Source organism: Microplitis demolitor, chromosome 10 (assembly GCF_026212275.2).
Source record: "Microplitis demolitor isolate Queensland-Clemson2020A chromosome 10, iyMicDemo2.1a, whole genome shotgun sequence".
NCBI classification, from domain to species: domain Eukaryota; kingdom Metazoa; phylum Arthropoda; class Insecta; order Hymenoptera; family Braconidae; genus Microplitis; species Microplitis demolitor.
Window position 1 is genome coordinate 6,474,256 of NC_068554.1, and position 23,065 is coordinate 6,497,320.

Here is a 23,065-nt window from a genome sequence, read left to right on the forward strand (position 1 = left end):
TCTCGATTTTTATGAATGGACGTACTACTAAATTTGATATGCGCAAGTATTAAAACAAACAAACAAACAAATAAACATATTTTTTTTTTTATTTGAATATTTATATTTAAGCTCAACAATAACTTTCATAAGCCTTCCACAAATTTTGGATTATTAAATCTATAGTATTCATAAATGCATGTTAGGTTCGAATAATAAAACTTTTTATATAGTACTTCCTCTTTCAATTTTAAGTAAAATCTGTAAAAAAAAAAAGAAGAAATAATAATTTTTTTTTAAATAGTAAGAATGATAATAATATTTAATACATTACAGTTGTGTAGTTGGATCAGAATTGAGCTGAAAAATAAGAAAAATTAAGAAAATCACATTTTTATTTATTAAATTAACAGTACACTGAAAAAAATCACAGAGTAAACGTGAATTAAATTAGGATTGAATGCGGAGTGATTATCCGAGTAAAAATAAAAATTCCATTTTTAGAATAATAAATTTTTTTTCACCGCTGCAGCATAGCTGCACGGTGCCCGCACTTTTTTCCTACAACACCGCCGCACCACAGTCGTTTGGAGGACAAAACCGACGCGCGCAAAATTTTTATTACACTGAGAAAAAAAAATACTTTTAATGAGAATATTTACTTGATATAAGAACATGTATTCTTGATAATTTTCAAGAATATATAATTTTGTCTCAAGAATTCGTAGAATTGAAGGGAATAATTTTTATTTAATTCAAGTAAAGCTATTCTTTTGTTTACTCGCAGTATAATATCAAATTCATATAATAACAAAAATAAATTTGATGCTCTTTTCTCAAGAAATTGATAATTAAAAATAATAAAATAAATATTTTGAACGGATTTCTTGAACTAAGAAATTCTTGTTAGGAAAATAGTACTTTTTTTTCTCAGTGTAGTCTTTAGTATAGCTGCACCACCACCGCAACGCAGCCGCACGATATTTTTTATTTTCTTTTTACAGCCGCATCACCGCCGCAACACAGCTTCATGGATCTGTATTTTTATTATTAGTACAGCCGCACCACCGCTGCAACATAGCTGCACACTTTATATAAATTAATAAATTAAATAATTTTTCATTAAAGAAATTAAACGGTTATGATTACTGAAATTAATTGATTTTTATGGGTATTCTCATACAGTGTTCCCCACTTTTTTTAAATATTCAAGGACTTTTAGCTGACATATAACCGTTTTAAAATTTTGTTAATGAATCGAAAAATAATTACTAAAAGGACAACGTAGTTGCAAAATTACCAAAATGTAGATTTGAAGAAAAATTACTGACAGTTGTTATCAATTAAGAGTCCAGCGAAATTTGATTAATAAATTTTAGCTTACAAAATTAGGAAATTCGAATTATAATATTGATGTGAAGATTAAACTGAAATTTATTTACTAAATTGCGTTCAACTCTGAATAGATAACAATTGTAATTTTTTTTTTTTTTTCAAATCTATATCTCGGAGAATGGTAACTACGTTGTTTATTTATACATACTGCTTTATTTAATTTTCAATTAATAAAATTTTTATACCATTATGAAAATTGAGTCATTAAATATTTTTAAATAGTGGAACATATTGATTGAGAATTTATTAAATTTCGACAATTATTACGACTAAAATTTTTTAGAATAAAAAACAAATGAAAATTAAAGATGTTATTGTGTTGGTATGATTTTGAAGTTTTATTTTATATAATATCCAAAATCAATAATTGGTTTTTGGGTGTCACAGCTATATATAGAGTGGCGGTGTTGCGGCAACAAGAATGTTTTTTTAATACTATAGCTATGGCGTCGCAGTGTTGCAGCAGTGATGCGGCTGTTTCGCGATAATACTAGGGTAATTTTTTATTTATTTGATTTCCTCGTAGTAAAATTCATTTTTGATGAAAGTTCAGTTCGACATTAAAACGAAATAAAATCCACACTACTCTGATATCACTTCGCTGAGAAAAAAATTCCTTATTTAGTCCATATACAGAGTAAGTGTTTTTTAAACTCCAGATTTCGAACGGCGGAGTGAATTCTAATTGAAATAAAATCCATATTCACTCCGGATTCATTACCGATTTTTTACAGTGTGATATAAAATGACTTAATTAATAGTTTTAGGAATAAATAAATATCATACGTTTAACAACAACGTTTATCCAGTTGACTCCCAGTTGATCGCGATTACTTGTATCAACGTCGACGTCGCTATATGCGCATCCATACCATCCACTGTCACCCTGGAGTACGGAATTTTTTTTAAAAATGACTGTATATATTCCCTCAAAGAACGTAGAAGACTCTTCTATATTTTCAGACTCTTGGCCCTTAAATAACGAAAAAAAAGCACATAATAAATTGTCTAAATTTTTTTTTTTTTTTTAAGAAAAACAAAACTCACAGGATTATCCAAAACAGTGAAAAAAGTCATGTCTTGGTGACTACGGCATTTAAGGAGTAGTTCTTCGCCTTCATTTAGATTGAGAATTGGTCCTGATGGTTCCATTAAAGGCTTCTTAGCTGTTTTAACATGAAGAATTAATAATTAACATTGATTGGTTACTTGATAGTCAGTAATATGAAAAAATTTACATTTAACGTTTACAAAAATCCATCTAACTTCTGGTTGATTAAATCTCTCCGTGTCAACTGAGACGTCTTTATTTGCGCAACCGTACCACCCACTATCTTCTGGAACAACTGATTTTTTTTCAATACTTAGTGTAAATAAATTTTCATCTTGAGTTGTAGAATCTTCACTGCTCTCCGAAGCTTTATCCTTAAAATTATTTTTTTGTCATAATAATTAAACTAAAATATTTTTGAAAATCAAAAACAACTCACAGGATTATTTAGTTTACTGTAAGAAATCATCTCTTTATCACTGTGGCATTTAATAAGCAAACGGTCACCTTCAGTTAATAACATCTCTGAACCTTCCGGTTCCATTAAAGGTTTGATAGCTGTTTTAATAAAAAGAAAACTTGTTATTAATAAATAAATTAATTAATAAATGACAGTAATTAATAAATAAATTAATTAATAAATGACATTGATAATCAAAAAAAAAATTTACGTTTGACGTTCACGTGAATCCATGAAACCTCTAGTTGATCATGTTGACTTGTATCAACTTTTACGTCGGAATTTGCACAACCATACCATCCACTATCACCGAGAACTACTGATGGTTTTATGATAGTATGTAAAAATAAATTGTTACTCATTGTTGCTAGTTCAATCGTTTCAGAAAATTTTTGCTTCTGAAAAAATAAATATTTTAATTACAGCTCATGTCAAAAAACAATTGTTGAAAAATGGTTGAAAAAGCGTTGACTATTCTAAACTTCAAAACGTGACACAACGACGAACTTTGTTTGAGCTTTTTAAATTTGGCGGGAAAAATCAATCTTTGAATTAATACTATTAAAATATGTTCAAAGAAAAACGTACAGAAAAAAGAAAACAATAAAAATTACAGTTTCAGATAATCATGCGGTTCTTCGAATATATTTTCTATATATAGTTTTCTATATAGAAAACTGGGAAAATTTGAAAAAATTATTAAAAAATTACAATTTCAAATAATAATTTTATTAAATTGATTTCTGAATAGTGAGTTTTAACATTTCAAATGTACTTTTGAGTAAGTGTTTACTAAACTCTGATGCTATTGTTTGAAACTGATTCTTACAGAATTTTCCAAATGTTTCCAGTTTTATATCCGAAGCGCCGCGTTATTATCTGAAACTGTAACTTTACTGAATTTCTTTTTACAAAAAGAGTTCAAAATCAGTTCTTTCTGAAAAAAGTTCACAAAATAGTCAAAAAAACGTTAATTTACATTTTGTCAGTTATTTTTTAAATAGATTTTTCTAAAATCCAGCTATTGCATTCGTCCTCGTGGTCGATTTTTCAAGGAATTTTGTCATAACCTATGATAATTAATTGAGTAGCTTCCAAAAATACCACTTGTTAAAAGATTTATATATGTGTGATTTAACCAGTCTTATCATCACGATAGTGCCTACAATTTTCATCGGATTATAATAAAATGTTCTTACGATTATTCTATAGGCGATTGTTTTATTCAAATTTGAAGGTGGACTCAATTAGTCGATGAGTTTAGAAGTTATGGTTGTTTGAAATTTTCACGATTTTTCTAAAAACCATTTTTTTACTGCTAATATAAGTTAATATAACTTTAAAACTAAAACTTATAGATAATTTCTATGAAAGTATCTTAAAGTTTGTTTAATAAGCTTTAATTCTCATCCTTAAACTTTATCTTTTGACTTTTTCTTCCAATAATTTGAGAGTCTTAAAAGTTTGAACAAAATCCAAAAAATTACTAAATGTAGTTTTAATCCCTGATAACTTATGTATGTATTCCACATTATCGTATTCTGTTAGCTTTATTTAGTAGCTAAGAAGAAAATATCGATTTTATTAATTATGAATTTACAAGGTTTAGAAAATTTTTAGAACCTCTTTAGAGAAATCTACTTTCCATTCTGACTGCAAGATGGCATTATTGTTTCTTTGTATTTTCAGAAGTTTAAAGATCATTTACACCAAGTTCTTCATTGTCTGTGACGTTTTGAAATTTAGAATAGTCAACGTTTTTTCAGCCTTTCACCAACAATTTTTTTTACACTGATAGAAGGATTTTTTAATGTTTAATAAGCCTTATTAACTGTTAATAAATCATTTATTAAGAAAGTTAAATAAAAAGTTAGCATAAAAGCTTTACTTTGACACTGTTTGTAACCTCAGAACTTCAATAAATAATACAATTTAATTAGATGAGATAGATTTATAGTTTCCTTATAGAAAAAATAGAGAAAATGAAATGAATCATAAAAAAATAGTTGTAATAAATTACAGTTTTTTTTGCGGTGAAAATTATTAGGGTAATATAAATTGAAAGAATTTAGAATGTAAATTAAAAATATTTATAATTAATATTCGTTTCATTAAAATTTTTTAATTTTTTTTAACAAAAAAAATGCAAAAAATATAATATGTATGATGGTAAATTAATATTTACATAAATATATCTTAAATTAAGTCACGACGAGAAAAAACATGAACTCTGCTTGATGTAACATGAATTTCATTTCATCTCTATTATTGTTTATGATTCTTTCGGAGTATCTAAATCAGTTATATCATGCTCTACAGAAAAATAAGAAAAACTATTCAACTAAAATGATAATTATTTTTATATTAATAAGTTTAAAGGTTTCCGATATGTATAAAGACTTTAATCTTATTCGTTTGATTGTACTGACTCATCAACATTGGATATAGTTCACCGAGACCCCATGAATTTACCAACACATTCATTTCAATAAATTTTTAAATAACTTTACGGGCCACTTTAAACTTTTTTATTTAAAATTCGACAGAAAAATATGTGTTTATGTTCAGTATTCAGTATCATATCTTTGTTAAGAAGGGTTATTGCGTTATTTGTTTATGAATGATCTTCACGGCGCACCGTAAAAAAGACACATTCACTCCAAAAGTAATTTATTAACTGTTAATAAATATTTGTTAGTTATTAGTGCATATTTATTAACTGTTAATAAATATACTTTTATTCCAAAGAAATATTTATTAAATGTTAACAAATATTAATTTGTATTTAATAAATGAAATATTTATTAAATCTTAACAAATATTAATTTGTATTCAATAAATGAAATTATTGTATCCAAACAAATGAATTTATTAACATTTAATAAATTCTTCTATCAGTGTACACAGAAAAGTATAGAAGTTTTTTTAAAAACCAGAAATAACTTACGGGATTGTCTAATACAATATAAAATTTCATGGCTTTGTTACTGCGACATTTAATAAACAGTTTACCGTCTTCATTTATATCAAGAATCGGATCTGATGGTTCGATTTTCGGTTTATCAGCTGATTTAACAAAATAATAAATTTGATTATCAATAGTTCAATACTAAACTAAACAACTTTTTTCAACTAATAATTAAAATCATACCTCTACATATTGATAGAATCAAAAATAAAGTAAAAGCCTGTAGTAAAGGTGCCATCGTTTAAAAAAAAATTCGAATCTCACTTATTTACTTACTGTGATAATTCATGAGTGTCTTCACCATTTTTATAACATCGGACACAAACAAGCAACGACGAAATAAAAATGGTGATAAACTTAAAAAGTTTAATGCAAACAATTAAATCATGGCTATTAATAAGTCATGAACAATATACTGAATGCTTTAATTTTAGTAAATATTATTGTTTACTTATTTTTTTTAAGTTCACTGAAAATTTCCTGTTGTTTATTATGTCAACAATTATTTTATCGACAATATTTTTGACATACTGTTGATTGATAATTAATTTTTAATTACAAATATCATTTTATGTTAAAAAATCAAAATTTATTAATGCGTTGATGTTAAAATTTTATGAGCAGATTTTTAACATCTCTATTATCGGCAAAAATAGAAACTAGATTTTAAGTTTAACTATTGATAGTAAAAATATAGTACAGATAAATAAATAATAAAACACGAAGAAAAAAGAATAGTTATGATTATTATGCTACATAGTAACCAGACTCATTTTTTTGAAAATTGTAAATACTACTATGTAAAATAAGACTCATTAGCATTTTTCTAGTAATGATTACTATGTTATATTGAAACAACTACAATTGTAAAAATCGCTATGTTTAGCATGGGAATCAGGGCTATGTAGAATGCCACTCAGTCCTATGCTAGAATAGCTGTCATTACAGTTTAATAAGTGAGACAAGGAAGTTATCATGCGCGGATATTTGCCCAGAAGCCTGTTTGTAAGTGTATGCATGAACTGTGGAAAATTCCCATTAAATTTTACTATGGGTGCATTGTAACCCCGGACTATAAGAAACTGGTACAAAATTTACAAGTGTCCCATAGTAAACGTATGCGCATAGGTCCCAATCGTGTCGTCTGCGCATACCGTTGACTATATGGGACACTTGTAAATTTTATACCAGTTTTCTTATGGTCCGGTGTTACAATGCAGCCATAGCAAAATATAATGGGAATTTTTCACAGTGTGTATATATGCGATGTATATTGTTAAATATTTTTATTTATTTAATTATTATTTATCTGTTATCAAAAAATGATATTTCTTTTTGAGCAGTGTCTTAATAATTTCAGTAAATTAATTCAATTTCTACATATGTCTGTTTATAGTAACCTGAGTGATTTATTTTTCATAACCTTGTTTACTAAAAATGAAATAAATAAAACATTGTAAACGTTACTAGGTAACATTGTAGTGATGTCCATTTACATAGTTCTCTCGTCAATGTAGAATCGTAATCAGTCCTATGCTATAGCATAGCCACCGTTAATATGTAGATATGGGAGGGGGGGGGGGATTACTCTCCCCAGTAAGTCTCGACGCTAAAAAATACTCGTTTCTATGTAACATAGTAATGGTTACCATTCTACATAGGAATTAGAACTATTTTTTTGTCTCCGTGAAGATTATGATTAGTAAATAAAAACAAACATTTTATGGCATTGAAAACAAACAATTAAAATTTATTGATAAAAATTGAATCTACAAGAATATTTAAATCATTAAAGTTTCGAAACTGGGTCAAACTTTAGCTGCAAAATAAAAAAAAATTAAATTTTATTAAATAAATTAATAATTTTATACACTGAAAAAAATTTGCGAAGTAAATGCGGATGAAATTCGGAGTAAATATAGAGCGGACAATTTTTTATCTACTTAATTCTATTGGATTGAAATTCACTCTGAAATGGAGTTTATTCTAAAATTGAAACTTTAGATCTGAGTCGATGCAGTTTGATATAAAATCCACATCACTCTGCAAAAAAAAGCTCGTATTTACTTCGTAAGCAGAGTTTTTCTTTTTAACTCCAAAACTTAGAATGACAGAGTGAATTCGAATTGAAATAAAATCCATATTTACTCTGAATTAACGTCCAATTTTTTAGAGTGTAGAGTAAAGAAATTGTGAATAATAAAATAATTTATTACGTTTAACGATAACATTAATCCAATTAACCTCCGGTTGATCGCGATTACTTGTATCAACTTTTACGTCACTGTATGCACAACCATACCATCCACTATCACCCGGGACTACTGACTTCTTTTTTAAAGCGGCAGTATGGGCACCCTCAAAGATTGCAGAATTTTCTTGAGTACTTTGAGACTCTTGGCCCTTAAATAATAAAAATGGACATCATAAAATACGAAGTATTTTTTTAATAAAAAATAAAACTCACAGGATTATCTAGGACAGAGTAAAAAGACATGTCTTCATAACTTCGGCATTCAAGAATCAATTCTTCGCCTTCATTTAGATTAAGAATTGGGCCTGATGGATCCATTGGGGGTTTTTTAGCTGTTTAAAACGAACAAATTATTAGCTTTAATTTTCGTTACTTCATAGTCGGTAACATAAAAAATTTTACGTTTAACGCTGACGTAAACCCATTTGACTTCCAGTTGATCGAAGTTCTCTGGATCAACTATGACGTCATTGGCTGCACACCCGTACCATCCACTATCCTCTGGAACAACTGTTTTTTTTTCAAGACTTTGTGTGAATATGCTGTCACCTATTGCTTTTTCTTCTCCAATAATTTCAGTGGCTTTTTCCTTTAAAAAATGATATTTAAATTATAAATACGCCTGGTTATTTTTTATATTTTTAACAACTCACAGGGTGATCTAAATTAGTGTAAAAAGTCATTTGTTGATTACTGCTGCATTTGATAAACAATCGGCCACCTTCAGTCAATGAGATCGTAGAACCTTTCGGTTCCATCAGAGGTTTTTTAGCTGTTTTATCCCAAAAGCATTAAATAATAGTAAATATATATGTGAATTGATAGCACTTGAAATTAAAAATAATTTTACATTTGACAATCACGTAAATCCAAGTGACATCTTCTTGATCATGATGGCTTGGATCAACTTTGACATCCTTATTTGCGCAACCGTACCATCCGCCATCACCAATAACTGCTGATGATTTTCTAATACCACGTGAAAATGATTTTTCTGTTAATCCTAATTCGTCAACTTTCACAGAAGCTTCGTGCTATATAAAAATTTATTATACTAATTATGTAAAATTAACAGATACTTAATAAAAAGTTTAAAATAACTTACAGGATTATCTAGATCAGTGTAAAATTCTATGCCATCAGAACTATGACAAGTAATAACCAACTCATCGCCTTCATTTATAACGACAACTGGATCCGACGGTTCTATTGTTGGTTTATCAGCTAATTTAACAAAATAATTAGTTGAATTATTAATATTTTAACAATTAACTCACAACCTGTAGTTCTTATACGTGGCTGCCCAAGTATCGCTGATAAAATTATGTAATACGTTTTAAATTAAAATGTTAATTAAATCATTAACTCATCAGTTCTTACCAAAAAATTCATAAAAAAAAATGCTTGATGTAAATAATAAAAACTAATACTTTGTTTTTTTTTCTATTGATTATTTAAAAATTCTTTAACATGCACAGTTGAATTTGTATAAATAACTTTATAGTGATAAATTACAGTCAAATTTTAGAGTACGTATCAAGCTTACATAATAAATTTTGATTCCGGATTAAACAAAACGATTCACTCAATAATGAATGTATAACTATATAGTGTGGGGAGGGGGGGGGGGCAAAGCGGGGAATTTGAGGAAATGCTATGTTTCCGAGGACTCAAATTCGCTAACTCTTTTTGTTTCAATGATATGCGAAGTAAATAAACAAAAATTTCAGTTGCTGTTGAAACAAAAAAATTTTCGCTTTAGCGGGCAAAATAGGGTACCCCCTAAAAAGGCGAAAAAAAAATGTCTGAACCCAAAAAATTTCGAAAGGGAACGAGATCTACTGAACACTATATATTTATATAATTTATACAGTGGCCGTTTAAATAATGAGCCGATTGACATGTTTATCAAAATCATGTATTATTTAGTTAAACACAGGATATTTTTTAGTAAATTAATGTAAAAAAAATAAGCTATGGATAATCGACGACCCGATCATTGTAGCAAATGCTGATATTTTCTACCATGACGTAAAGATAAGGAAAAATAACTTTTTTCGTTAATAAATTTTCAGAGTAAAACAACTTTTGATTTTTAAATTGACAATCGGATTGTTTCAGTATTAATCAACTCTGCTCTGAGCAGTCCGAAGCAACCAGCTGATCACGTCATTGAGATATCAAAAAAATTATCCCACAGAAACATTTGAAACCTCGAAAAGGCACAAATTCAAGTCAAAATCTTTCAAACGATACCAACTTGTATCACGTTATTACTAATTTCATCGTAACGATATGGCTTGCACAATTTTTTCCTTATTCCTTTAATAATATGATAAATAAATAGATTATTTGTTCATTTATTTAATTACTAAAAGTATACCTCGACATATGGATATTAATAAAAATAAAGCACAAGCTTGAAGTAGAGATGCCATCATTTAAATACAATCTAAATCACTTGTTACTTATTCACAGACTGTGATAATTCCTGGATGTCTTTGCTATTTTTATACGATCAGACATAAACCACAAATAAAAAATATAGATAAGCTTAAATAGTTCAACTAGACCATGATTATTAATAGGTCACGGCCAACATCAAATGTTTTTGTTTGATAAATTTTATTTTTTTTAAATATTTGTTGCGTCAGTATCTTATCAACAACATATTATACGCAATATATTATAACTGATTGTTAATTTTTAATAAAAAATAAAATGTTATGTAAAAAAAATAAAAGTTTTGAGTCGTTGATTTTAATTCTTTATGACTTTATGAGTTAATTCTAAACCTATGGATTATCAGCAATAAATATTGAACTTCAGTTCAAATTATTAGATGTCAAAATAAATCATAGATAAATAAATAATTAAATATAATTTATACACTATGGGAATTATTACCATAATATACAATGACGATTACCATAATATTATGGAAATTATTACCATACTATTACAGGAATAATTACCATAGTGACATAATAACGATTACCATAATTCTATAGGAACTATTTCGATATCATATTGGAATTGTACCCATATTAATAGGAATAATCACCATAATATGTATAAGTGCCGTTCCTATAATTGACAATATTTCAAAAAAACCGATTACCATGCGTTATGGAAATCATTCCTATGATATATTGTAATTGTTACCATAAATTTCTCTCCGTGTATACAGAAATCGTTATCATAAAGTTCTCTCCTATATGAGTAGCATTTTTTATTATTTTGAAAAGTTTCAACCGTTTAGTGCATTTAAAAATGCTCTAGCTTTCGCTATATGGCAATGCTTGGCTACACTATAAAAAAAACCGGTGTAAAGGCCACACTATTCTGGTGTTAAATTTAAACCCAAAAACGATGCTAAAATTTTTTCCGTCGTTAAAAAAAAGTAGTTTTATTTTTAAAGAATTAGGAGTCGAATTGTGTTACAAATGCTAATGTTATTGTATAAAATATGGGAAACAGATTTTTATGATTCAAGTCTCAAGACTTTGAAGATCTTTGCAAACAAATCCAAAGAGAAAAATAAAATTTAGGATTAATTAACAGTTTAATAAAAGCGACGACTAAAATTTTAGAGTGACAAGAGGTGATGAATACCATCAGCATGAACAAAATCTGGAAAGAATCTCCATCATATGGCAACACTAAAAAAAATCATTTAACATTAAATTATTTCTTGACCCGGGAAACGTGTATAGTCCAAATTTTGAAAATCGAGTATATAAAATAATTTAACAGCCAATTACCAATTTACCCTTTAATAAAAATGTTAAAGTATTAAATCAAACAAACGAACGACTTCATTATTTATTTAAATATTTTATTTCAAATGTTTCTTATCAAAATTGACAATAATTTTCTTGAGAATTTAGAAACTTGTGAATAATTAAAACCAGTATTCAATAATTCTTGAGGACCAATTTAAAATATTTATGAAACTTCCAGTTAATTTGGAATAAAATCTGTAAAGAAAAAAAAAATAATAATGTGGAATTAAAACTTATTTCAAAAATATAAATTATAGTAATAATTTGTACCATACGTTTGTGTGATTGGATCAAGCTTTAGCTGAAAAATAAAAAATAAGTAAAATGAATAGTTGTTTAATGAATATCGAGTAAATTAATGATTTATTTTCGGAATAAACAAATGTATTACGTTTAACGATAACGTTAATCCAGTTAACTTCCGGCTGATCATGATTACTTGTATCAACTTTTACATCACTGTATGCGCAACCATACCATCCACTGTCACCCTGGACAACTGACTTTTTTTTCAAAGCGAGTGTGTATGCACCCTCAAAGATTGCAGTACCTTCTTCAGTACTTTGAGACTCTTGGCCCTTAAATAAAAAAAAAGGGATATTATAAATTGCATAAACTATTTTTTTAATACAAAAACATAACTCACAGGTTTATCTAGGATAGTGTAAAAAGTCATGTCTTGATAACTACGGCATTTAATAAACAATTCGTCGCCTTCAATTAAATTAAGAATTGGTCCTGATTGTTCCATTGAAGGCTTCTTAGCTGTTTTAGAAAAAAATAGATAGAAAAAAATTTTTAATTAATTATTAACATAGCTCTGTCCCGTTAGAGCCCGACTTTAAGATATTCAATTTTAATTTTTGCTACTTTAATCTACAAACGATGTTAATACATGTACTAAACTTGAATTTTTTATAGTCTTGAAACTGACCAAAAAAGAATGATTTATATGCTTCAAGGTCTCAGATAATGTCAGAATTGGAAATAAATTATTAAAACTTATTTAAAATTGTTTGTAGTTCAATTCAGTGACAAACAATAACTTGAAGCTTACAAGAATTATATAAAACCGGGTGAACTACGGCTAGAAATAGTATTCAACATATGCGACGGTGAGCTTGGAAACTGCAAACAATAATGATTATAGCAGCACTCGTTTGTTTGTGGTGTCCGCGAGCAGCTAGTAATAACCTATATATAAGAGCACATCATTGATGATGTAACAATCAAACTTACACATTTAATGTGTCATTACACTACATTAGTCTACAAACGATTCTGTAAATGATGCAGTAAATTTATAAGTTTTATCGTTACCTCATCAATGCTGTCTTCATATAGGTTATTACTAGCTGTTCGCAGAAACTACAAATATTGTAGTTTCCAAGCTCATCGTACACGGAAAAAAAGGAACTGTAATAAATAAAGTTTGATGTCTAATAATTATAATATTTTTAGCAATTAATATAAATTTAAATAATAATATCGTGATTTCAATATTTAATATAATTATAAATCGAATGCTAAAATATAAATTTCATTTAGATAAAATTATCATTTGAAACCATAAAAAAAGACCATTCAGCAGCCGAAATGGAAGGTAGATTTCTCACTTAATCTATCGAGTAAGTTAATTTCGTACATGAATATCTTGTGATACATGTTAGTGTGTAGTCATGGTATGAAATTTCTCGGTGAACTTCAGATAATTCATTTGACAAAACATTGTCTAGATAATTTAGCAATATAAATTTTTCGCAAATAAAGTATTGCTGTATTCATAGTCTACAATGTTTATTTAATTTTGAGATGGTCACTATCACCTAACGGTATTACTATTAACAAAATATTATCTTCCAGTGCCAACAACTTAAAAGATTATATTATTAGCAACAAGAAAAATTTAATGGAAATAGATTTTAATGTGTAGTGCATAATTTATTAAGACTTAAAATCATAAAAGATGCGTGTTTATATATTAAAAAAAATTTTCAATGCTTTGAAAGGATCATAAAACAATAAAACTGTCAATCATAGAGCGTACAGGTACATTTGAAACATTATTAGTGATAAAAGAGATACTTTCAAAATAGAAAATAGCTATGAAATTTAAAGTTTATTTTGTTCACAACAAAATACAACTGACGAAATTGGATTATAATGGGAAATGCTTAAGTTATGTGTGGAAAGAAAACCATATTTTCATCATTTTTTAATTCTATAAAAATTTTCAAAGCTATCAAATTATTGGAAGAAATGGTCAAAACATAAAGTTTAAAGTCATAAATTAAAGCTTATTAGACAAGCTTTCAGATACATTTTATGGAAATTGTCAATGAGTATTAGTTTTAAAATTATATGAACATGAAAGTGGATAAAAGCTCATTTTTTCGAAAAATCGTGGAAATTTTAAATAGCTATAACTTCTAAACTAATTGACCGATTTAGCCCATCTTCGAACTTAACCGTGATAATCGGCCATATAATAAGTGGGAGAAATTTCATCGATCTGATAGGAATTGTAGCCGCAACCGTGTCCTCAAAACTTGGTTATATTACATATATATATATATATATATATATATATATATATATATATATATATAAATTTTTCAACGAATGGTATTTAAAGTTTGACAGCCAAAACTTAAATATCTATCATTTGTAAAGTGAGAAATTAAAGTCTCAAACAATAAAAATATAAAGGATACAAAGTAATAAATTTAGTTAGAACGTTATTTTGTAAAGTCCTCTAGCTGAGAAACTTTACCAGGAGTTGTTTTTAAATTTTAACATTAGTCAACAGTCAAATTTAATAATATAAACGGGAATAAATAAATTTTCACGGACATTTATTATTAAAGCCAATATTAAATATTCCCACTGAAATCAGTGAAGATTGACTATATGAAACTGTACATTATACTTCGTCAATTTGTAAAAGGTATGTGTCAGCCTCAACAAATTTTATTTTTTGTTGCAGTAAAATTTTATGCGCTACCGTCATCCATTTAAGTACAGAAATAACTTTCAATTCCCATACGCATGCTGTGGTCGAGCGCTCTAAGTGCCAGGGACTCTGTTCGCAAAAGGTCGGTGGTTTCGAGAATCAGCTGAAATTTTTCTGGTGATTTTTCAATTTAGAAATTCGAACAACTACATACTATACCCGACTAAATCAATTATTCATAATACAAACAAGGATGTAATCAATTAAATGCACAACGATGAGAAAACAGACAAAGGAGAGGGGGGGTGAAATCAGAAACCCGAATAGAATCTTGTACTACGAGAACAAACGGTAAAAGCCGGAAATAAATAATTCAAAATAAAAAAATATAAAATAGAACAAAAAAAAAATATATTTTTATTATTCGAAACAATAAAAATGAGGGTTTAGAACAAAAATTATTACTACGGTAGCATAAGAAAAAGTAACGATCGACTATGAAATTATATACATCGACTTAGAGATTTTTATTGTTTGAAACTTTAAAATTTATGGTTTAAGTTTTAATTTTTACTATCGTCAGTCTGAAAAATATCATCCTGCCATTGAAACTATACAACTCGAACTGTACAATTGGAAATAATAATTTTTACTATTTGAAATTTTAAAAACTATATCTCTACCCTATACTTTTTTTCTTTGAGCATAAGTATATTTTAACAGATCACTCATATATTTTAACCTTATACTTTATAATAAACAACAAAATCGCACCCGGGCGCCGCATTACTATTTGAAACAATAAAAAGTATTGATAATTCGGGTGAATTTTAACATTTTTTTTTTCCGTGTAATATATGTTGAATACTATTTCTATCCATAGTTCATATGATTTTATAAAATTCTCGTTCATTTCAAGCAATTTTTTTGTCACTACATTGAACTATAAACGATTTTAAATAAGTTTCAATAATTTATTTCCAATTCTGAAATTATCTGAGACCTCGAAACATATAAATCGTTATTTTTCTATCAGTTTCAAGAGTACAGAAAATTTAAGTCTACTACATATTTATTAGCATCATTTGTAGATTAAAGTAGCAAAAATTAAAATTGAATACCTTACAGTCGGGTTCTAACGTGATAGAGCTTGTCAACATTCATTTTGATTGCATGACAGTTATGATTATAGAAAAAACTTTACGTTTAACGCCAACGTAAATCCATTTAACTTCTGGCTGATCCAATGTTTCTATATCTATTGTAACCCCCTTAACTGCACAACCGTACCATCCACTATCCTCTGGAACAACTGATGTTTTTTCGAAACTCAGTGTAACTGAGCCCTCGCCTATTCCTGCAGATTCTTCATCGCTATCAGACGCTTTATCCTTTATCAAATTATTGTTTATCACATATAATCTAGAGTATATCTAAAAATTTTAAAAAACTTACAGGGTGATCTAATTTAGTGTAAAAGTTCATTTCTTGATTACTGTGGCATTTAATGAGCAATCGTTCGCCTTCATTTAATGCGATCTCAGAACCTTCTGGTTCCATTGAAGGTTTTTCTGCTGCTATAATCCAAAATCACTCATTAATAATAAGAAAGTTAATTAATATCATTGATAATTGAAAATAATTCTACGTGTTTATTTAATAACTTGATTAATATTTAAAAGTATACCTCGACATATGGATATTAATAAAAATAAAACAGAAGCTTGAAGTAGAGATGTCATGACTTTAAAGAAATTTGAATCACTTCTTACTTATGTATTGACTGTAATAATTCATGAACATCTTCACCATTTTTATACGATCAGAAGTAAACGACAAAAAAAAAATAGAGATAAACTTATATATGGTTCAGTTGGGTCATGACTGTGAATAGGTCATGAGCAAAACTAAATTATTTTAGTAGATAAATATTATTTATTGTAATATATTAGAAATTTCTTTCGATTAACTGTATCAACAGTTATTTATAAACGATATTACTATGCACAATCGCGAGTCAAAAAACAAATTCTAGTTTAGTTCTCAAAAGCCTCAATTCCTTTGATGTAATATTTACCGCCCAAAAAGTAACTCTACATTAGTACTCAAAATCCTCAATGAGAACTATTATGAGGTCTAAATATAGATAATTCAAAATTGATGAATAATTTATAATAAGAATTAATATATTATTAGCTCCTTGAGTTCGAAAACAACGGGAAGTTTTGTGCCTGGCCCGCAGGGCTGACCGACGCCCAAATTTTTTTTATTTAAAATATCTATTAAATTGCTGGGGTCATTAGCGACGCTAAACTGTCGGGAGTGATGCGTTAAGACTCTGGGGTTTTGTAAGGTCGGCGGTGGGCCAAATCTCAGAGAATCGATTTTTTTCAGCTAACACTGGGATTCGAACCCACGCCTGGCTGGTTACTAAGTTCTAGCAGTAAGTCTACTTTCTTCTTGTTTATAGTGACTGATTTAAAGATTTTTTTATTTTTTCTGAACGAGGGAAAAATGTAGGAAAATACATTTTAAGAATGTTTTAAAAAAACTCTCATCTTTCTTAAAATTCATTCACGTAAAGCTCTGAACTAACCATATTTTGTACTATTAGAATCCTAAAAGTTCGAAAAATGATCAACCTGAACTTCTAATCTGTCTTAAATATAGAAGTTCTACATGTCGAACTTTCTTTGAATCTTTTTAAAATGAATTTTCTTTACACGAGTTCTTGACATCTATTTTAGAATCTGAGTTAAACTATAAATTGTCAATAAGTATAAATTTCGCAGATCAATAAATAATAAGGTAGCTTATTTTGATTGGAATAAAATTATTTATTGCATTAAAAATTAACAATTATAAAATAAATTTGTATACATGTATTTCTTAATACTCTAAGTACTAGTCTTGTTATAAATACACTTCATACTAAAAAAAAATTATTAATTCTATACTATCATAAAAAATATTTTGTAATTTTTTAAAATTAATCATTAATACAAACAGAATTAGTATCTATTATTTCTGTAATCTTTAGGCGATGTTAAAACTGTTGTTTTCTCAGTGTCCTTCAAACTCACATCCATCAATATAATACCATCGCTTTGTAAACTGTCAATATTTCCAACTTAATATCTCCTCCGAGGGAATTATTTCGATTCGTAAAAACTTTCATCTTGTTTATCTAAAATTTACGACTCAAAAGTTTATAGAATTACCTATGATTGTTTAAAATAATTAAAATTCTTAATTTGACTATTACACTTAAATCAAAAATTATTTAGGCAATAACAAGAGTAAAGAGAGTAAAATTTAATTTATACACTGATAAAAAAGTTGACTTGATTCAAGAGCGAAAATTTTGAACCAAGAATTCTATTTTGAAGAAAATGATTTTCTTGAGTCAAGAGAAAAAATTATCTTGAACCAAGAGAAATTTACTCAATATAACCCAAGAATAATTTCTTGGCTCAAGATTTTTTTTCTTGAATCAAGTCAACTTTTTTATCAGTGTAGTTGAAATAAAAGTGAATTCGAGAAATATATCTAAACAAATACTATATAACAATTTAACAGTATTACAAATGATAGCAATATTTAATACATTACATTTATGAAATCGAATTAAGCTTTTGCTGAAAAATAAAAAAAAAAATTAAGTTAAATAAATATTTATTTAATATGTTAGTTATTTATATGAAATATGGAATAGATTATTAATTTTACGAATAAGCAAATGTATTACGTTTAACAATAACGTTAATCCAATTAACTTCCGGCTGATTACGATTACTTGTATCAACTTTTACGTCACTGTATGCGCATCCATACCATCCACTGTCACCCTGGACTACTGATTTTTTTTTTAAAGCTAGTGTATGTGCACCCTCAAAGATTGCAGTACCTTCTTGACAAGCTTCAGATCCTTGGTCCTTAAATATCAGAACAGTATAACATTAATTATCTAGACTTTTTCATTAAATGGAAATAAAACTCACAGGATTATCTAAGACCATGTAAAAAGTCATTTTTTGATAACTTCGACATTTAAGATGCAATTCGTCGCCTTCATTTAGATTAAGAACTGGTCCCGGAGGCTCCATTGGTGGTTTTTTAGCTGTTTGTTATTCAAATTATTAGTATTAATTTTCGTTGCTTTATAGTCGATAGTATAAAAAATTTTACGTTTAACGCTAACGTAAATCCATTTGACTTCCAGTTGATCGAATCTCTCTTCATCAACTATGACGCCATTGGCTGCACAACCGTACCATCCACTATCTTCTGGAACAACTGATTTTTTTTCAAGAGTTCGTGTATACAAATCCTCATTTACTTTTGTTTCTTCTTCAATACTTTCAGTTGCTTTTTCCTTTAGAAAATTATTTATCAGTTATAAATATACTAAAGTACGTTAAAAAAATTCAAACAACTTACTGAGTGATTTAAATTAGTGTAAAAAAACATTTGTTGACTACATTGACATTTAATGAACAATCGGTCACCTTCAATTAATGAGATGTTATCATCCGGTTCCATCAAAGGTTTTTTAGCTGTTTTAACCCAAAACCATCTATTATTAATAAATAGATTAATAAATAGTATTTGTACACTGTAAAAATTTTGAGCTCATGGGTCGGTGTGAATTAATGAGTGTTAAAATTTTCAACACTGCCGGTATAAAAGTTTTAAAACGTTTACACGACTTACACAACTTATATCGCGTGACTAATTCCAAAAGAAGATATTTTTATACGCCCTTTTGGCTTTATTCACTAAGTTTAGAACCTAAAGAGCGTACACTGATAGAAGGATTTGTTTAGGAGTAATAAATTGATTTATTAAATTTTTCTCAACTGACTTTTTTAGATTTAACAAATATTTAGTAATTATTAACAATATTTATTATAATGAAATAAGTAACTTCTTTATTATTAAGAAATATTTTTAATGCTAACAAAGCCTTATTAACATAAAAGAAATATTTGTTAGCACCAAACAAGGCTTGTTAATATTTAATAAATATTTCTTAGACGAATTTATCGGTAGAGGGCTACACACGAGCCTGTAGTGGTGTACAAGTATTAAAAAAGCTATATGTGTGTGTCGTTGCGACGTCATATTGTTTACTCCGTTCTAGCTTGCATTGTTGGTTAAACGTAACCTACAACTGAAGCTCTCATATACTGAAATAATATTTATATCAGAAGTATTTTGTAAATTGTCATCCATATTATAACTATAAAAAAAATATGGAAGCCTTGTTAATTTTATTCAGTTCAATTTTAATCAAATATAAAACCATTAAAAACACATGTACTATCAAACGGATTTTATGTTATTTCTCAGCGTAGTTTAATATAAGAAATTTTAATTTGTTTATTCTAGTTATAGTGTTAATTACTATGAAATTGTATTTTGAAATTAAAAGAACAGAAAATTTTATACGATGGTTGTTTTAGTTATTTTTGTTTATAAATACAAATATTAATGAATGTGTGTAGCTGCATGCAAAAACATATATAGATATATATTCTTGAACTGTGTGATTTTATGAATTAAATTTTAATAAATAAGTTAATAGATAATTTCTTAAATATAAAAAAAAAATTTGTTCAAATAATAAAAAATATATTAAATATAAAATATTCATTTATTAATTATTAAAAAGTGATTCATTAAATGTTAAAAAGTGATTTATTAAATACTAATAAATCATTTTTTAAATGGAAAGAAATCGTTTATTAAATATTAACAAATCGTTTATTAGATGCTAAGAAATATTTATTAAATACAAAAAAATGATGTTTAAGAAATGATTTGTTAAATATTAATAAATATTTCTTAAATAAAGCTCCGTTAAGAAATAATTTGTTAAATATTAACAAATCTTTTTTAATACTAAGAAATCCTTCTATCAGTGTATAATTTTTTTTTAATAGCTAAACATATTGTAGACTTGTTCTAAAGGCGAAATTTTTTAATGTTTTGCTATAAAATAAATCTACAAAACAGTTGCTCTGTAAACATGAATAAGTGAAATCGGTGAATATTCACTAATTTTAAGTGCAAACCGAACCACTTATTTTAAAAAGTAGTTCGATTAGCACTTAGAATTAGTGGATATTTACCTATTTCACTTATTCATGTTTACGGAGTGGCAATGAAAAAAAATTATAAGCCTTTTTGGCTTTAAAGAATTTCCTAAAGTCAATAGGGCGTATAAGAAAGTGCACGGAAAGAAAATTATGGGAATGGTTCCTATAATTTTATGAAATTTCATCCATTACCAGTATAGGAATGACGACCATAAATTAGGGGAGCAGTTCCTATAATTATAAGAATATTACCCATAATTATAGGAATAATTCCTATAATTATGGGAATGATACTCATACCATTATGGAAATGGTTCCTATAATTATAGGAATGGTTCCTATAATTTATGGGAATACTTTCTATAATATTATAGGAATCATTCCCATAATATATAGGAACGATTCCTATAAATTATAGGAATGGTTCCAATAATATTATGGGAATAGTTCCTATAATATTAAGGGAATGGTTCCTATAATGGTATAGGAGCTGTTCCTATAATAGTATGGGTACAATTCCTATACCATTATGGGAACCATTCCCATAATACATAGGAATACTTCCTATAATTTTCTTTCCGTGTGTCCTTCAAAAATTCTCTGATTAGAAAATACGATTTGTAACGATTAAAAATTTAATCATCATTAATCGTCAGAATCGTCATAGTTTTTCACATTTAATTGTCTCTAATCGTCAAAAAACGATTTACTATTTTACGGTTAAAAAATAATTACGATTAAAATTTCAAATCGTCATTAATCGTTTTTAATCTTTATGCGGGGTCAGAAATCGCAATATTATTGTACGATTTCAGACGATTCATAGCGATTAAAAATTTCAAATTGTCATGAATTGTCTTTAATCTTAATATAATATTACAATTTTTGGTCCCGTATGAAGATTGAAAACGATTCATGACAAATTAAAACGATTAAAAATTTAATCGTTTTTAATTATCTTTACTCATCAATTGACGATTCGTGGCGATTTAAAACGATTAAAAATTTAATTGTTTTTAATCATAAATTAACGATTTAAAACGATTAAAACAGTTTTAATCGTCATTAAACGTATTTTCTAATCCGGGAATTAGTAACGCGATATATTATTTGATAATTTTTACTTACAGATTATATTATCGGACAATATTTAAGCTAATAACACCATACAGTGTGAAAGAAAACACTCATACTGTGTTAAAAATACGCCACTAGATATTTTACACCAAATTCACACCGAGGACATCGCGTAAACTCTTTGGGGACCATTTTCACACTACATTTTTTTTTACAGTGTAATTAAATTGAATTTTACACTTTATGTTCACGTATATCCAAGCGACATCCGGTTGATCGTGTTGACTTGTATCAACTTTTACATCCTTGTTTGCGCAACCGTACCATCCACTATCACCAATAGCAACCGATGGTATTGTGAAACCCCGAGTATATGAATTTTCACCTAATCCTACTGATTCAATTCTCCGAGAAGCTCTTTCCTATTGAATTAAATAATAATTTAAATACAAACTGCAGAATACTTTATAACCATTTTTGTTAACTTACAGGATGATCTAGATCAGTGTATAATTTCATGTCTTTGACACTGGTACCTTCAATAGTCAGCTTATCCCCTTCATGTATGTCAAGAAATGTCTCGGATGGTATCATTGTGGGTTTATTTGCTATTTAAACGAAACAACAAATTTGATTATCAGTTACATAATAGTTAAGTAAATAGATTATTCATTTAATGAAGTACTTATTAATTATTAGTACACCTCGATAAATGTCTTTATTATATTAATGACAATATAGCACACCTGTAGTAAAGATGACATCGTTTAAATGCTATTTAAATAACTTTTTATTTATTTACTTACTGTGAGTATTGGTGGACGGGTTCGCCATTTTCATACGATCTATCTTGGAAGTCGAATGAAAATATAAATGAACTTGAAAAGTTCTGTTGGGTAATGACTATTAATAGACCATGAACACTATTAAGTAGGCGTTTGTTTAATAAACATTTTTTATAATTTTTTTATAAATTTTCTTTAAACTTATTAACGTAAAAAATATTTTGTTGATGATCTTTTACTTAATAAATTAATAATTG

The 23,065-nt window shown here is 27.6% G+C and overlaps 4 protein-coding genes across 8 annotated transcripts; all 4 read right to left on the minus strand.

Moving 5' to 3' along the window:
* Positions 1-10: 10 nt before the first annotated feature.
* Positions 11-6,326, minus strand: LOC103570463 (cell surface glycoprotein MUC18-like). 3 transcript variants are annotated; one of them, XM_008548216.3, is made up of 9 exons: positions 6,037-6,326; positions 5,833-5,951; positions 3,097-3,283; positions 2,865-2,983; positions 2,613-2,799; positions 2,422-2,540; positions 2,161-2,347; positions 314-339; positions 11-240 (listed from the first exon to the last, which is right to left on the minus strand). In XM_008548216.3, the coding sequence occupies exons 1-8, from the start codon at positions 6,089-6,091 to the stop codon at positions 329-331; spliced, it is 984 nt and encodes a 327-aa protein (XP_008546438.1). In that variant the 5' UTR covers positions 6,092-6,326; the 3' UTR covers positions 11-240; positions 314-328. The 3 variants fall into 3 exon arrangements, with proteins under 3 accessions (XP_008546438.1, XP_008546439.1, XP_053598111.1); XM_008548217.3 differs by having other exon boundaries at positions 309-339; XM_053742136.1 differs by lacking the exons at positions 11-240; positions 314-339 and having other exon boundaries at positions 1,510-2,347.
* A 1,137-nt stretch (positions 6,327-7,463) lies between these two features.
* On the minus strand, positions 7,464-10,685 carry LOC103570464 (uncharacterized). Its single transcript, XM_008548218.3, has 8 exons — positions 10,491-10,685; positions 9,213-9,331; positions 8,958-9,141; positions 8,761-8,879; positions 8,510-8,696; positions 8,321-8,439; positions 8,070-8,256; positions 7,464-7,672 (listed from the first exon to the last, which is right to left on the minus strand). Exons 1-8 carry the CDS (start codon positions 10,546-10,548, stop codon positions 7,662-7,664), a joined length of 984 nt encoding a protein of 327 aa, XP_008546440.1. The 5' UTR covers positions 10,549-10,685; the 3' UTR covers positions 7,464-7,661.
* A 1,291-nt stretch (positions 10,686-11,976) lies between these two features.
* On the minus strand, positions 11,977-16,629 carry LOC103570465 (uncharacterized). 3 transcript variants are annotated; one of them, XM_053742355.1, is made up of 7 exons: positions 16,533-16,629; positions 16,301-16,419; positions 16,050-16,236; positions 12,539-12,657; positions 12,284-12,470; positions 12,163-12,193; positions 11,977-12,087 (listed from the first exon to the last, which is right to left on the minus strand). In XM_053742355.1, exons 1-6 carry the CDS (start codon positions 16,585-16,587, stop codon positions 12,183-12,185), a joined length of 678 nt encoding a protein of 225 aa, XP_053598330.1. In that variant the 5' UTR covers positions 16,588-16,629; the 3' UTR covers positions 11,977-12,087; positions 12,163-12,182. The 3 variants fall into 3 exon arrangements, with proteins under 3 accessions (XP_053598330.1, XP_008546442.1, XP_008546441.1); XM_008548220.3 differs by having other exon boundaries at positions 11,981-12,087; positions 12,168-12,193; positions 16,301-16,422; XM_008548219.3 differs by having other exon boundaries at positions 11,981-12,087; positions 16,301-16,422.
* Positions 16,630-17,681: 1,052 nt separating this feature from the next.
* LOC103570466 (uncharacterized) lies at positions 17,682-22,902 on the minus strand. The gene is made up of 9 exons (XM_008548222.1): positions 22,830-22,902; positions 22,513-22,631; positions 22,262-22,445; positions 19,286-19,401; positions 19,034-19,220; positions 18,847-18,965; positions 18,594-18,780; positions 18,458-18,483; positions 17,682-18,032 (listed from the first exon to the last, which is right to left on the minus strand). Exons 1-8 carry the CDS (start codon positions 22,861-22,863, stop codon positions 18,473-18,475), a joined length of 957 nt encoding a protein of 318 aa, XP_008546444.1. The 5' UTR covers positions 22,864-22,902; the 3' UTR covers positions 17,682-18,032; positions 18,458-18,472.
* Between the last annotated feature and the right edge of the window lie 163 nt (positions 22,903-23,065).

Bases quoted from the DNA above. Each gene is read 5' to 3' on its own strand.
- LOC103570463 (XM_053742136.1), bottom strand. From the start codon at position 6,091: ATGGCACCTTTACTACAGGCTTTTACTTTATTTTTGATTCTATCAATA. The intron at 2,984-3,096 runs GTAAATTTTTTT...TTATTAAAACAG, and splicing joins GATTCACGTGAACGTCAAAC to CTATCAAACCTTTAATGGAA. The intron at 2,800-2,864 runs GTGAGTTGTTTT...AATAATTTTAAG, and splicing joins ACAGTAAACTAAATAATCCT to GATAAAGCTTCGGAGAGCAG.
- LOC103570465 (XM_008548220.3), bottom strand. From the start codon at position 16,587: ATGACATCTCTACTTCAAGCTTCTGTTTTATTTTTATTAATATCCATA. The intron at 16,423-16,532 runs GTATACTTTTAA...TTTGGATTATAG, and splicing joins ATTAATATCCATATGTCGAG to CAGCAGAAAAACCTTCAATG. The intron at 12,658-16,049 runs GTAAAGTTTTTT...TTTCTAAAACAG, and splicing joins GATTTACGTTGGCGTTAAAC to CTAAGAAGCCTTCAATGGAA.
- LOC103570464 (XM_008548218.3), bottom strand. From the start codon at position 10,548: ATGATGGCATCTCTACTTCAAGCTTGTGCTTTATTTTTATTAATATCC. The intron at 9,142-9,212 runs GTAAGTTATTTT...ATTTTTATATAG, and splicing joins ACACTGATCTAGATAATCCT to CACGAAGCTTCTGTGAAAGT. The intron at 8,440-8,509 runs GTAAAATTTTTT...CGTTTTAAACAG, and splicing joins GGTTTACGTCAGCGTTAAAC to CTAAAAAACCCCCAATGGAT.
- LOC103570466 (XM_008548222.1), bottom strand. From the start codon at position 22,863: ATGAAAATGGCGAACCCGTCCACCAATACTCACA. The intron at 19,402-22,261 runs GTAAAATTCAAT...GGGTTAAAACAG, and splicing joins GATATACGTGAACATAAAGT to CTAAAAAACCTTTGATGGAA. The intron at 18,781-18,846 runs GTGAGTTTTATT...CTGATATTTAAG, and splicing joins ACATGGTCTTAGATAATCCT to GACCAAGGATCTGAAGCTTG.